General features: G+C 32.4%; 2 protein-coding genes across 3 annotated transcripts; one reads left to right on the plus strand and one right to left on the minus strand.

Annotated features, from left to right (window-relative positions):
- The first annotated feature begins 8,029 nt into the window (after positions 1 to 8,029).
- LOC112716517 (transcription initiation factor TFIID subunit 8) lies at positions 8,030 to 10,728 on the plus strand. Of its 2 annotated transcripts, XR_003160383.3 has the most exons (4): positions 8,030 to 8,083; positions 8,207 to 9,218; positions 10,213 to 10,291; positions 10,604 to 10,728. XR_003160383.3 is itself a non-coding variant. In XM_072205424.1 (3 exons), the coding sequence occupies exons 1-2, from the start codon at positions 8,039 to 8,041 to the stop codon at positions 9,179 to 9,181; spliced, it is 1,020 nt and encodes a 339-aa protein (XP_072061525.1). In that variant the 5' UTR covers positions 8,030 to 8,038; the 3' UTR covers positions 9,182 to 9,218; positions 10,213 to 10,432. The 2 variants fall into 2 exon arrangements, 1 of the variants encoding a protein (XP_072061525.1); XM_072205424.1 differs by lacking the exon at positions 10,604 to 10,728 and having other exon boundaries at positions 10,213 to 10,432.
- LOC112716518 (protein LONGIFOLIA 2) lies at positions 10,308 to 15,226 on the minus strand. The gene is made up of 5 exons (XM_025768439.3): positions 14,871 to 15,226; positions 13,628 to 13,680; positions 11,709 to 13,550; positions 11,477 to 11,630; positions 10,308 to 11,376 (listed from the first exon to the last, which is right to left on the minus strand). The coding sequence occupies exons 1-5, from the start codon at positions 15,016 to 15,018 to the stop codon at positions 10,586 to 10,588; spliced, it is 2,988 nt and encodes a 995-aa protein (XP_025624224.1). The 5' UTR covers positions 15,019 to 15,226; the 3' UTR covers positions 10,308 to 10,585.
- Between the last annotated feature and the right edge of the window lie 139 nt (positions 15,227 to 15,365).

Genomic DNA, 15,365 nt, shown 5'->3' on the forward strand with positions numbered 1-15,365 from the left:
GCGAACCGAGCAATATTCATGAGCAGAATAAAGCGTCATAAACATTCAATCATCAAGAATAGAATTTTTCCATGGAAAAGAAGTCAACTGAACACATAACAATCAGGTGAACCGAAATGGCCAACACCACTGAATCAAACACCAATCATGTGTTGAATAAAGCGTGATAAACATTCAATCAGTAAGAAAAATATTTATGCATGCACAAGGACTCAACTGAATACATTAACAATCAAGTGAATCAAAATGAGCAATTCCACTTAATCGAGCAAAATTTTAGTGTTGTTGGTGATGATTATAACGAAAGAAGACTGCGTGTGCGAAGAAAAAGAAGCAGAAGAAGAACCTACGTATACGAATTTGAAAAAAGAAGGAGAAGGAGGAAGAGGAGGAGAAGAAAATGGAAAGGAGAAGACGAAGACGAAGACGAAGAGATTGCGTTATGAAATGCGCGTGTGATCACGTTCCTTTAATGAGAGTGATTTTTGTTAGTGTTGGGCCTACTTGGATGAACTTAGATGAAAATATACTTAAATGTGTAGCAATAACTCAATTATTTATGTGCCTTTCTAGCTTTTTCTATCAATTTAAATTTTAGGAGAAGTAATTTTATGATATAGTATCAAAATTTTTTTGACTCCATCTAGAGGGACAAAGCTGTTGTTATTGTTGTTGTTGTATCAAAATTTTTATGACCGAAAAATTTAGAATTCAATCTTTATTATTCCTTAAAAGAAAAAAATATTATAAGACAAAAAAAATACAAAAATTCAAACAAATTTAAAAGAAATTTTTACTTAAAAGAACATGTTAAAAATATAACTATTTGTGTTTTTTTATCAACTTAAATTTTTAAAAGAAGTAATTTCATGATATAAGTATCTTATAAACAAAATATTAATTATCATGTGTTAGCTTTTGTCTTTGAATACTATTTTTAATTTAGCAAGGAGATGCAAAAGATTTGTTATTCTCATTTTCATCTCTTATATTTTTCTGTGTTATTTTTTTTATCGGTTAAAATTTGTATTTTTATCTAGAAAAAGGTTAGAAAATTAATAAAATTTATTATTTTTAATTTATAGTTAGTCAATAATATTTAAAAATGTAATTTAAAAATATATTATTGAGTTATAAGCTAAAAAAATTGAATTAATAACTAAAAATATTAAATTCTGTTGGACCTTAAACTTTCTCAAATAAATATTACAAGGGTTACTATCTTAATGTATTTGATGAATTTGTTGTGACTGGTGACTATGGAAATGTAACTTTTAAGTGTAAAAGCTCGATGTTCTTGAATATTTCTAAGATCTCGTTTGAGACGGAAAATGTAATTATTATTATTTATATTTTTGCATGGCGAAAATTTAAATGCCGTTTATTTTTATATATAAAAATAATAATAAAAAATCGTTTATAAATAATAATTTAATTAAATTTATTAAATTATCTAATAATTTTTAAATATCAACTTTACATAAAAATAAGTATATTTAAACTTTTACGCTTTCATATTGTATTGTTAAGGGAGACATTATTTTTTTAAAAGTTGTGATAAACGACAATAGTGATTGGACAATGTTTTCATTAGAGTTTTGCTCGATATCATGCAAATGTTTTTCGCACTTGAATTGTATGTTGATCTTGATGATATAGATCAGATGGAGGCCAGGCATGACCAGTTCTTATTTATGGAATTGTGGAAAGTCATAATGATAGTTTGTTCCTTTATCATATATACTCGATTAGCCATGTGTTGAGGTTCTTGTACATCAAAAATCTATCATTTTGATAATAAGTAAAATAAACAATATTGTTTTGTTGCTGGTGTTGTTAACTTACTTTGTTAATCAACGCATTTGAAGAAACTTGGTATTTTGAAAGTGAAAATGTAGAATTAGAGATTAATTGATTAAAAATGATGACATTAATAATTATGGCTCATACAAAAGTGGTTAAAATCTTATCCATAATAATATGTTCATATAGATGATTGATGATCCATTGATGATGAGGAAGATTACCAAATACATCAGTGCTTAGATTTGATTATCAATATAACAATGTCAGAAACAGCCAAAAACCAGCTAAATATTTTTAGATGAATTCAAATTTTTTATGTAAATGATATTTATATTAGGTATTAGGATGTTTCTTCTATTAAGTATCAGAATATTTTTTTTTCATACTAAAATAGATATTTTTTTTATATTTTATAAATTTTTTATATACTAAAAATCGGGATTGTTAAAAGCAGAATTCTATGATCTCCGCCTCTAATTCTCCAACGTTAATTTGGAGTGAGAAGTAATTAATAACAAATATTATAAATTAAAAACAAATAAAATTAATTAAATATAATTATAAATTAGTTAAATTATTTAATTTTTGGCTGATTATCTCATGATTTCATATACTTTTCCTTATTAATATGATTATTTATATTTGTGTGTAATAGATTTTATATGTATTTTTTAATTTTTAAATATTTTAAAATAAAAATTTATGTGTAATTATTTTTATATAAAATTAATAATTAAATATTATTAAATAATAATTTAATTAAATATATTAAATTATTTAATTATTTTTTATTAATAATTTTATATAAAAATATTTGGACGTGAGTTTTTACCGTATTTTAATACTAACAAAAGTTTACTATTTCTATGAATGATGCATTGGTTCTTGAAGAAAAGTTCTTAAACGAAGAAGCCGTATGTAATTGCAAGACTTGCGCATAAATAAGTCTATGGTTTACAAGTAGTATTAATATTTAAATTGGCCCTGAAATTTGTACCCCGACTCAATTTAGCCTTCAAGGTTTCAATCGACTATAATTGTACCCTGAAATTTTGCCTCGAGTTTCAATTTGGCCCTTCTGACGTTTTCCGTCACTGGAGAGCTGACCTGGCAATTTTGGTAGACACCTGGCACCCTAGCAGTTAGATGACGTGGCAAAATATTTGAAGACTTCAATTTAACCCCTAAAAATTTCAAATAAAACCTAAAAAAGTTCCAATTTTCCCAAATCGAAGAGTGTCTCCAAGAGGTGAGAAGAATGTTGTGAAGCAGCAGCCAAAGCTCAGATAACTCTGGTAGAGCTCGTTCGCATGGTGGCTGGGTGAAGAACACACACGGTAACAGAGGTGGGAAGGTTCCACATTGGTGCGGTTATGGGTTGCGTCCTATTCTTCGGTGGTCTGGGACGGATTCTAATTCAGAAAGACCATTCTATGGATGCTCTAACTATAATATGAGTTAGTTGAATTATTGCAAGTTGATTGTGTATGTGTCTTATTTCTCAAATGCTTGTTGATTTTGTAGCTGTTCTTCCTCTCAATTTTTTTTTGATTTTTTGTGTTGTAGACTACCGGTAAGATATGGTGTGATTTTTTTAATTTGGCAAATGTTGAAGAAGAAGAAGCCATAGTTGGCAGAAATGAAAGTTCAATTAGTGAAGACCATTGAAAAATATCTCTGAGATGAAAAATTAGTGCAGTTGAAGTTGAAATTAGAATATTAAAAATGTGGAATATTATGTTGTCTGTGTTTGTTATTATTTTTGGAATTGTGATTGTAGCTTGTGAATTAGGTGGGATGAAATATATGTAACTGTATATCAGTTATGTGAATGAAACATTGTTATGTATTTAATGAGAAAATAGAAATAGAATTTTATGTTCTCTTTGCTAATGATATATCCTGTAAAAATTCTTTAAAACTGAGATTATATATGAAGCTGCTATGAGTCTGTATATGAAGACAATATCAGGAGCTGACTCTAATAACTATATATGTAGTATGTACTTTTATTAGTGAATAAATTTAAGTGTATAGTTCATTTGTGAAAAAGATATAAATAGATGAGATGTTATGACAAAAGAAAATCTAATAAAACCTTGTGTGGTTCTTGCACTTGACAGAAGACTCAGAAATAAGTAATTCATTAAGTAATTCATAGTCATTAATCATTGTCAATATCACAGCATTAGCAATAACAGTATCTGTATCATACCTTAGATACCCTAGATAACATAGTTTCAAATATCCTAAGCCAAAACAGATTACTCTACATAACATAGTAACAAAATATCAAAAGAGCATAGTTTAATCAAATGCTCTCTACAAAATATGTTCTACACAACTTTCAGTCAACATTGCAAAGTATTTTCTATTTTGTTGTTGGTGGTTTGAAGCTTGGGGTGGAAACGAATGTCATAAACTCTGCCAAGCGTGCAGCTGTCCCAGAACTTGCTCCTTGCATTGGATCCACATTGAAAGTTATTTTCCTCTTAGATTGCAACTTGTGAGGCCTTGTCACCTGTTGTGGAGGTGGAGGTGGGTCTGATGGAGGGACCTAGTAAAATTGTGAACAGAAATAGTGACCAATACAACCCAATAAAAACCAATCAATATGTTATCAAATAGTATCAATAAGATAGATCTACCCAATATTTACTCGTGTATTATAAATCAATATAAACCAGTTAACAGTTAATCAAATATTAGAAACCAAACACTACCTGTTCCTGATTTTCTGGCTGAGAATAAGTGGGTTGGGTGAGTACAATCTCTGAAGTATTTGCATCAGCAACAGTTTGACCTGGTGCTAATGGAGCATTTTCATTAATCTCAGCAGCTTGGGTGTTAGTAGTAGCAGCGTTTGCTGGATCTGTAACCTCTCTAGAGTTAAAAGCTTTTTCTTTTGCAACAACTGCCGCTGCTGCATTAACAAGGGCACTAGCAAGGTCATCAGCTTTTCTATGAGCACAACTCCTCTTTGTATGCCCTCTCGTACCACATAGTAAGTACATGTGAATTCTTTGTATTTCCTCTTCAACTTGGTTTCAGTTTTTGACTTCTTAACACTAGATGACTCTTCATCAGCATCCTTCCGTCTTTTTTGGGTTATTGGCCCTGGCTTTCGCTTCATTTTAGGTGCATAAGGCCTATTTTGTTCACTTCTCTTCCAAAAATATTGTCCTGGTATTGGATTGAGAGAGTACTTGTAGATATCTCTATAAGCTTCCATGGTCAGCCAATGATAACAAAAATCCTCAGGATTTCGATTTATCTTGGAGATAGCTGCACATGCATGGACACACAACATGCCTACAAGGACAGATGTTATGAAACAGTATCCAACAATCTATTTAAATAGAAACTAATCACCGGAGACATAAAACATAGTGAAACAAATAAGAACACTTAAATGAATACAAACCAGTCACTATCTAATCTAAACTATGTTTAATTAAATGAATACAAACCTCATTCTTGTTACTGAACTTCATTCCAACTTGTAGCTTTAGTTCACCGAATCGGCCACCCTCGGAGAAGATTGGGTGCACATCATCAGCGTCGTCATCATCACTCCACTCCTCATCTGAGTTTGGGGGGTTTTCAATTCTTCAGACTTCCAAGAGTCGTTTCCATCAGAATCATCGTGAATCGGATCATATGCATCATAAGATTCTTGGTTGTTTTCTCTGTTACCCAATACTTGTACCCAATCTACTTCTTCATCAGAATTCTCCACAACCAAACCGTCATCTTCCTCTACTATTTTCTTCTTGTAGTAGTCTGTCAGTGAAAATACATCTAATACGTCCTCATCCAGCCCAATCAACTCATCAGTATGATCATTGTCATAAACCAAACTGCCATTTGATTTGATGACAAAATTTCCTCCATGATGATACACAATCGTTATACGTTCATCCATCTATAAATAAGATTCAGGAGATAATGGTTAAAAACAACACTAACTTTAATAAATTGACAACAACACTAATTTCAATTTGTCTCATGCAATCCTTAAATATAATTACATATATAATTGTTCCCATTTAAAGGGAATATTAAAAGTGATCATAAGTAATTAATGGGAGAAACTATTCAAATTAAAACATTAAGAAGAAAAGTTAAAGATACGGTATAATCCCCATTTACTCAAACCTCTTCAAATATTTTTTACTAAAAGAGCACATTCTTCCATTTAACAAATTGATATGAAAAGAGTTGAAGTCAACTAATATTAATGAAGCACCTACTAGGATAAACACAAGATTCATCCATAAAATTCACACATGCATATATTCAACCCCTATTATTAATATAATCTACAAACTTATCAATATAATATAAGTTGACAATGGTGTTCAACTGAATTTAAGAATTGTCCTATATTAGCAATTTATATGTTCTGCTACATTAGATGAAAATATGGAAACAAGTTCCTTTTTTAATGTGATAAGGATCCGTAGAAAACTATGCCAGGATAAAAGAAGAAAGGAATATCTAGAACAAGACGAATATAATGAAAAAAATAGCATAAACTCTATTAACGAAACAATAATCAAAAGTTAAATACACTACAATGACTGACCAAGATACAAAATCTTCAGTTCATGATTATCACTTAAACATTCATGGTGGTCATTGATGCATACAATGTTCAACACAGAAAATATTTTATTTTTACAAGAAATTATCCAATCAACAATTAAATTAAAATGGGATATGAAGGAGTATAATTGTTATTTTAAAATGGAATATGAAGAATCAAATATTGTTCAAACAGATAAAGAATTAAACGATTCGGTTGATCACAGCTACACACATGCAAAAAAATTAAACCCTAACATACAAAAATTCTATCATCATCAACAACCATAATCAACCACATTCTCCCAAAGTTTCACTAATAAAGTAGGGTGAAAAAAATGAAAAACAACACACAACCAACATTTTGATAAAAACAGAACACGATAGTTGAGAGCATCGATTTTGTTACTAACCTATTTTTCAAAAGATGACTCCCAGGTAATTAATCTTCACAATGGGGTAGAAAGAAGTAAGAAAAGCTTCAAAGCTCCATTACTGGGACATCCATGGTGCTTCTCTGACGGGAAGAAAAACGAGAGGAAGTGGAGAAAGAGAAAGGGTCAACTGAGTCTCACCTTTGGAGTGGTTAGTGTTTGGATTTTCATTTAACCCCTTCTTAAGGGATACGACGTCGTTTCTAACAATTTCGGCGCCAACAGTAAAACGGCGTCGTTTTGAGACTGTTAGGTGTCATTTAAATTTGTCAGGTCAGCTCTCCGGTGACGGAAAACGCCGGAAGGGCTAAATTGAGGCTCGAGGTAAAATTTTAGGGTACAATTAGAGTCAATTAAAACCTTGAGGGCTAAATTGAATCGGAGGTCAAATTTCAGGGACCAATTTGAATATTAACTCGTAGTATCCATACCTAAATTTACATTTAAAGGGATGCGAATTATATTAAGAAAATTAGAGAAACTCACTTGCATTAACTATATTTTTGTGAAGTTGACAAATGTTAATTATTAGATAATTTATAATTTTAGTTAAATTATTATTTAATAATTTTTAATTTTATATAAAAATAATTATATAAATTTTTATTTTAAAAAAATTAACTGAATAAATTATTTTTATAATAAAATGTGATTAATTTTTTTCTTATATTTTTTTATTAATTTTTATTGTGCCAATAGATATTAAACCAACTTAATTATTAAAATAATTTAATTATTAATATTATCAAAAATCCTATATTACAATATTTTTGCAATAAGCAATTATATACTTAGAGCTTCATTTAGAGTTTATCATTTGAAAATTATGGCTGTAAGGTCTGATATTTAAATATAAATAAAATATTATTTTTTACTTAAAAATTTAAAGATAGTCAAATATAATCATAAAAGATATAAATATAATCTAATACAGTAATACTCATAAATATTGGATTAATTTAATGAAGGTAAATACTTTAATAATGATATCTTTGTATAAAGATTAAATTGTGAACTACTATTAGATAAATTAATATTTTAATTGAATTATTTAATTAAATTATCTAATAATTTATAATGTGATGTTCATATTAAAACAACATTATTAAAATATTTACCTTAAAGTCACAAAAAAAAGTATTTACCTTTAATGAAATTATCCAAAGTATATTAGAGAGAGTTATAACAAATTATCTATTTTGGTTAGCACGATGCAATTGACTCCTTATGTTATGGAGCGAAGAAAAAGCAAAAAGGTATAATTTAATTTCGATACGTGCATTCAATTCCTTACTGGATGATTAGACGATTTTATAAAGTATTTTACGGGAAGTGCATCAAAATTAAAAAATATGTGTTTTTTTTTTTTTCAATTTAAGTTTTATGAAGCTCTGAACATGATCAATGGCGGTGACGACACTGGAAGAAGCTTTCAACAGAGGAAGTTGTGTAGCGGCGGCGACGATTTTGCCAAAGCAATCGCCAAACTCGTTGTGGCACAACTCTGCGAGATCGAAGGGTTCCAGAGTTTTCAGCACTTAGCACTTGACACATTATCCGATGTTGCGGTTCGTTACATTTTCAATACAGGAAAATCTGCGCATTACAATGCTAATCTTTCAGGAAGAAATGAATGCAATGTGTTTGATGTGATTCTAGGGTTGGAAGAGTTGGGATCAGTTCAAGGCTTTGTGGCTGCTTCTGATGTTGATCATTGCCTTGCAGGTTCCGGAATTGTTCGGGAGATTGTTGATTTTGTTTATGAATCTGAACAGATTCCGTTTGTTTTCACTGTTCCGAAGTTTCCGGTGACGAGAGAAAGGGCGATGAGTGCTAGTTTCTCGCGAATTGCGGAAGATCCTCCCGGGGAGCATATTCCGACTTGGTTGCCGGCATTTCCTGATCGGAATGGAAGAGGGATGGAAGGTAATGCTGCGAAAGAGGAACATTCTCTCCTACATTTGCAGAAGCATCTTTTGTCCAATGGATTTGAAGTATCTACATTTGTTGATCATGGTGATGCTAAGGCCAAACGAATAGCTATAGAAAGTAATCCGTTTCTTGCTGCGCCTTTATGGGATAAGGAAGTTGCGTCTGTTGTTCCTCCTCCGGTAAAGATACTCAATGATGTGGATTCAGGGAATCCTCCTGTTGTGGAAAATTGTGTTGGAGATGAATGTGTTTCTGTAGTGGAGGCATTTGCTCCGGCAATTGAAGGGGTAAAAGGTGCACGGTGCGAGTTTAGGGAAGGGAAGATGACAGAGCTTCATTTGAATAAGAAGCATGCTGTGAGTTTTAAGATTGGGACGAGAAATAAATTGTTGGGAAGGTTGGCGGATTTGAGTCCGGAATGAAAGGAGCAGCGGAAAACAAAGATGAGCTCGTTCAGTTGTAAGTCATAATTGTTTTCAAAAGAATTATGATACTTGTTCTGCAGGCTGTTATGGTAGCTAGTTCTTTGATAGTGAAATAGGTCCTTCTCTGCTTATGGGCATTATAACATGGATGTTACAATTTCATAGTAACATGCATGTTACTATTTTGACAATTTATTTTTCAGGTTTGTGCTTGTCATTGACATATTACTATTTAGTTGATGATTCTTTTTTCATTCAAGACTGTTGTCACCCTTTATGACCTTGTGCTATATATTACATGAAAATATTGTTGAAACTCTAAGGGAAAAAGATGCTAAAGAGAGAAGAGAGAAAATACTATGAAAATTTAAGATGTTAAATTTATACTACAACATTGATCAAAGAAACCTATTTATGTTCCCTTGCCCTTGTGCTTTTCTTGTATCGCATCCAAACCATATGCACTAGTTAACTACAAAGTGTTCCTTTCTCCTTCCCTACCCTTCCGTCCAAAACAAAACTCGTAAACATCCCTCAAGTGGTATCTGGTTGAACTACACCTAGTAACTGGCTAAGGCACCAAGTTGCAGCTTCATTTGATCTTTATGAGATGGTATCCTTGTAAAGGAATTCAATATTTAGATATTTTGTCGATTCCATAGCTCAATTTCTTGTTCTATTATTATTTCTAGTTTGTCTGCAGTTTGTTTTTGAGATGTGCCACTAATTTGTGGGTATTATCATTGCTTTTAAGATCCAGCATGTAAAAAACTTAGTATTAGTTGAGTTGTGATTTTTTCTCTCTTGGTTGGTTTGGTTTAAAGTAGAAAGATAATTTATAATCAGTTATATTCAGATTGAATTTTACCTTGCATAACTGAACAGAAGTCTACTGAATGAAGGAATTGGGCTACAGCACCATACTGTGTATATAGAAAACATGTCATGTTTCCAAGAACATGAACTTTTTAACCTATGCTCTTTGAAGGTGAAAGTAATTGAGATATTTTCTTAATTTTTGTTGGCAGACACCAGACAATGGATACATTAACTATCTTCAAAGGCCACAATCAATGAGTTTAATATGGCTATTGAGCTATAGTGAAGGTAATATTGAGATATAGAAGTAAAGAAATTTAAGACATCTTTGAATGTTAAAAGGTCATGCCCCTGAAATAAACACTTCTGTATTTCTGCATTTATTTCATGAACTATAAATACATGGAAGAAAGATGAAAGAAGACATAAGTGTTAATGAGTTTATATACATCATAATGGTTACTATTAAGCAACTTATTTTTCCTTCGAAAATATATAGTATATATAAAGTATAAACTATAGACATAAAACAAAGTGGATAAATCAAGACTATTACTTCTGAAACCACTTAATTGGAAATTCCTACTTCGGAAACAGCAGTTGCCTGCAATGCCTAGCTGGATAGTTAGCTACTTCAGCTCTCACAACTTCTGTAATCAAATCTTTAAAGATCAAGCGTTCAATATCCAACACAACATTTGGTATCTCGGTGTTGCACTCTGTTGAAATTGTGGGTTGATGCATTAAATCTCCCCATAAGTGACTTGTCGATTCTGCAACCTCATCAACCAACTCAAAGTTTGTGTTTTTGGGTTGTAAATTATCAATTTCTGTGCAAAGCTCATCCAGAAGTTGCCGTCCATTCAGTTTGCGATCTACTACTGCTGGCTGATTTGGCAGGCACCAGAGTGTGGAAGGACTCTCCAATATTAGTTTTTGTACTAGAATCTCATTAACAACATCAAATATGAGTTTTCTTTGCATTTCTTCAAGATTATTTATCCTAAGAATCTTCCCAGCATTGTGCTTCATATTGAACTGCAGCTTGTTTGTCTTCAATAGTTCAAGTGCAAAGAACAACTTTGGGTTTATCAGGTGACCTGGTGAATGAACTGCCTGGATTAAGCTGGGGCTACTGAGCAGCCCTGATGCGAGCAATATTTCTGCTATGTATTTACGGTCAGAATCTTTTCTCTCTCTGCAATTGGTGAATTTCTCGCTATTATCGTCATTTTGCCAAAGAACTTTATCCAAATTCTGAGTTTGAAGGTCATCATCACTGGTTCCATTGCTGAAGTTGGCCTTTGTGTTATTGAATGAAAGAGGAAGGTCCAATGCATGCCCTATGTTATCAGGAGTGGCTAAAGCTTCATCTGTAGAAATATAAATATGAAAGAGTTAAAATGTAATCCAAACTCCTTTCCTATAGATGATTTTATGTGAATATCAAGAAAACTTAAGTGTAGAATATACCTAAATCTTTTGAGGTTTCTGTCTTCTTTTTAATTGGAGAAGGTGGGTCTTCACTGTAAAATCGCAGATCAAGAACAGAAACTGGACTTTGTTGTTCTGAAGTAACTGTTATCATGGCTGTAGCACTTTCCTTGTTTAGCTCCTTTGTAGCAGTCTGATCAATGAAAGAATATTAAACCTAGTTCTTATGCTTATGGGCAACCATTGTATAATGGGAGGAAGAAATACTTACATTTTGATTCATGTGAGTCACCTGTTGAATGGAAATGCTGTTGTTGCTTTCAGAATGATCAGATTGGGTGCCGTCTATATCACGGTGAGAATCCATGCTTCTGTTGCTGTCAACATTGGAGGAAATAACATCAACTTGATGCTTAAAGTTCCTCTTTTGACACCGGATCTTGCTGAAGCCTTCATTTCTTTGCTGCAAGGTACAAACTTTTTGCTTAGGGGTGGAACTTAGGGACAATGACTCTGATGATTGCTTGTGTCGTCTTCTTTTACTTTTGGACTCTGATGATTGGTTTATAGGTGAACGCTTCTCAAAACCAAACTTATTTTGTACTCTTGGGCTTCTAGTCTCTGCTGTGTGGCTGGAGTTATTGGTGTCCTCTCCATTGATGACCTGAGGGACTTTTGAGGCTTGCATTAATTTTGAAGTTTTCTTCATGTTACTCTTATCTGCAGAATGGAAACGTTGACTAAATGAATTTGTTGGACCGGTTCCTTTTGCGGCTTGACTTTCAAGATTGTCAAGCAATCTTCCATCTTTGGGATCATTGGTAGAAAACTTGATGCGGCCTGATTTGCCATTAGTCATTTCTTTGGTAGCGACATTGGATGTCCTTGAGATTTGTGCTGGCTTCATGACGATAATTGGAAACTTTCTACCCCGGGGTGAACTTGAAATATCATCAGTGACAAATGTTGGGTCGGTCTGTTGTCTTGGGGTCTGTAATTCCGAGCTTTCACTGAGACCTCTGTCAGAAGGGTAATTTGTTTCCGGGTCTCTTGTAATATCTAGTGAATCTTTGTATCTCTGCATTGCTTCCAGAATCTGCTTAAGGGCTCTGAGATCCTTTCCTGAATTTTTAAACTGAAGATCTGCAATCCTTTTCTCAATTTCACCATATACAGAGTGGGAGGGTTTTGAAGCTGTTGTCGAAGTCTCACTTCCCTTGGAAACTTGTAAATCAGGATCTTGGCTTGCATCAGGTTGCCTCCATGGGATTGGTTCAAGTGAAAATCGTGAATCTGGTGTCGCATTTCTGATTAAGGCATTGTCCCTTCTAGAAGTCCCCAAGCACTGGTTTCTTGTTATCGGGGAAACTGGACTTTGGTGTTGGTTATATCCATCACTCATGCAAGACATCTGCGAAGAAGTATCGCAAGCTTGTGTGCAATCTGGAAGTTCTTCCAGTCCCATTAACTTTGCTACAACACTCGATGCTCTCTTAGGAGTTTCCGGTTCTTGCTGCTGCTGCCTAAGCATTGTGCTCGAACTCTCATATCCTTTCTCTGCACCCTTCATGAGATTTTGAGATCTTGTTGCTCCGCTATAACTCTTGTTGGATCCTTCTCTGCTGTCCAAGGAAAGCCTTGGGATTTCCTTGTGCTTTAATAATTGTTGCATTTCCCTCTCATCATAAGAGCGTCGAGGCGAATCCCATGGCCTTCCCCAAGACTTAGCAAGATTATGGAGGGGTTCATTGGTGACAATGCCTCTGCTATTGACAGATTTAGGCAACTGCAAAGGCCGGGGAGAGTCGATGTGTTTCAAGATACGGCCCTTCTTTTCCTCTTTAGCTGCAGTTTTGACTGATAACCCTCGTGGCTCTCTCTGCATTGAGTCTTTGACAATATCGTGGAAATCCAGGGACTGATGAACTGGGGTGTCGGGTTGTTTTACTGCTTTTGGATTGGAGTTTTCTTGGATCTTGATTTGGCTGAGAATTGTTCTGTTGAACTCGAAGGATGACATGCTAGATGAGCAAGAGGATGATGAGTTGGAAGTTCCCGATGATTCTGTGGAGAATTGTTGATTCTCTCTTGCAACCTTCACATTATTGTTAGCCTGAAATTACATTCAAATATTTAATTGTTTCTGAAATTTTTCTCTGATCACTATTGAAATTTCTGGTATCTACTCACCATTGCATTTAGCATCTTATTATTCAGCTCTTTGGCTTCATTTCTTGTTTCACCTGGGAAAGGGAAGGAAGTTTTAGTAGGAAGTATATTTTATATATATATATATATATATTAGAAAGGGTCTGAAGAAAGGTTTGCCATTCATGATATAGTCCCTAGAAAAGCAAAAGATATCCATAAATATAACTGTATACGAATTTAAGTTGAGCATAAACAGGGAGCACTTTTATTTATCACAGAAATATGGGGTGTCTATTGCTCAGAAGCTTTAAAATACTTGTGGAAAATCCCAAATCTTATATTTGATATATTATTGTTATTATTAATTATGTATCACTTGGGAATGTATAAATTCTTCTAGGCTTTATAAGAACTTCAAGTACTCAACACGTATAGGCAAACAAATCAGTGAAAACTCAGAAACAGGAGAAACTTTTTTTTTTTGTTTAAACAACACTGGTGAAGGGTGTTATTCTAAAATTCAGCAATTTTCAAAAATACTTTCTCTAATATCTGAACATTCTATTTCAGGCCACGAAACAGGTATGAACCTCCAAGAAAATTTCCAACAGACTTTCTCTAACCAAATATAATTTTTAAGGTAACTTTCGGAAAAAGGATAAAAAGCAGAGTTGCTTCAATTTCAAAATAGATAATAATATTACCTCTCTCATGCATACAGCCAAATAAATAAATAAGATTAAAATTTAAAAAAAAAAGCGCCTAGACAAAGATGTTTATCAGTGATTAGGTTGTTTTTTTTTTCTTTTTTCTTCTTTTTTTTTAAATCTCGTTCATAGTGCGCTTAAGCCTTGACAATTATTATCAATAGAAAAAGTGAAAAGACAGGAAATGAGAGAACTATGTGAAAGTAAATAATATATATATATATATATATATATATATATATATATATATATATATATATATATATATATATAAGATTTAATTGGGTGTGACCATTACTCACTACTCTCGGAAGTTAGCTATTTTAAACTTAATAATCAGTAATTAATTATAACATGTCAATGTCAATGTTAATATTAGTGTTTAATTCTAATTTTTCAGCACTAATAAAAAATAATTATAAAATTATCCACACATCAATGTTCTAAAACACAAGTATTTCTAAATTAACACTAATCAGTCACCCAAAATAAAAATTAACACTTATCAGAAATCAAAATTCATATGTAACAGAAGGAATAAAAGAAAATACGTCAGTTTCAGAAAATGTATGTACCAGGTGGAGTAGTATTATTATAGTTGTTGTTTGTAAGGAACCAGTGACGATGATCAAAGAGCTGAAGGAATCCACTGATGCACCCCATCTGCTTCTTCAAATCTGGATTCTCTTCCTTCATTGATGTGAAAACCTTCTTGCTAGACATTCCTGTATTTCAAGACCTTATAAGTTAACTAACTATATACTATTATTATACAATACCATGTCCTTGTTTGGTACTTCTATGAATATTGTGAAGGAAGAGTTTGAAATAAATGTGTGAAGGTGAATAAGAAAAGGCTTAGGAATATAACAATACAGGGCATTGAATAATGACTATAGAATGAAGTTGCATAATGAAAATGGATGAGGATATATATATATATATATATATATATATATATATATATATATATATATATATATATATATATATATATATATATATATATATATATAGTTGAGTTTAATTTATTGAGGTACATGGTTACATGTGTATGCATGTGAACAGAA

The sequence above is a fragment of the Arachis hypogaea genome, chromosome 10, assembly GCF_003086295.3.
Source record: "Arachis hypogaea cultivar Tifrunner chromosome 10, arahy.Tifrunner.gnm2.J5K5, whole genome shotgun sequence".
Classification (NCBI taxonomy): Eukaryota; Viridiplantae; Streptophyta; class Magnoliopsida; order Fabales; family Fabaceae; genus Arachis; species Arachis hypogaea.

Excerpts from the sequence above, each read along its gene's own strand:
- LOC112716517 (XM_072205424.1), top strand. The coding sequence starts at position 8,039 with ATGCAATTGACTCCTTATGTTATGGAGCGAAGAAAAAGCAAAAAG. Across the intron at positions 8,084-8,206 it reads AGCGAAGAAAAAGCAAAAAG|TTTTATGAAGCTCTGAACAT; the intron begins GTATAATTTAAT and ends TTTCAATTTAAG.
- LOC112716518 (XM_025768439.3), bottom strand. The coding sequence starts at position 15,018 with ATGTCTAGCAAGAAGGTTTTCACATCAATGAAGGAAGAGAATCCAGAT. Across the intron at positions 11,631-11,708 it reads TGACTCACATGAATCAAAAT|ACTGCTACAAAGGAGCTAAA; the intron begins GTAAGTATTTCT and ends TTCATTGATCAG. Across the intron at positions 11,377-11,476 it reads AGAAACCTCAAAAGATTTAG|ATGAAGCTTTAGCCACTCCT; the intron begins GTATATTCTACA and ends ATATTTCTACAG.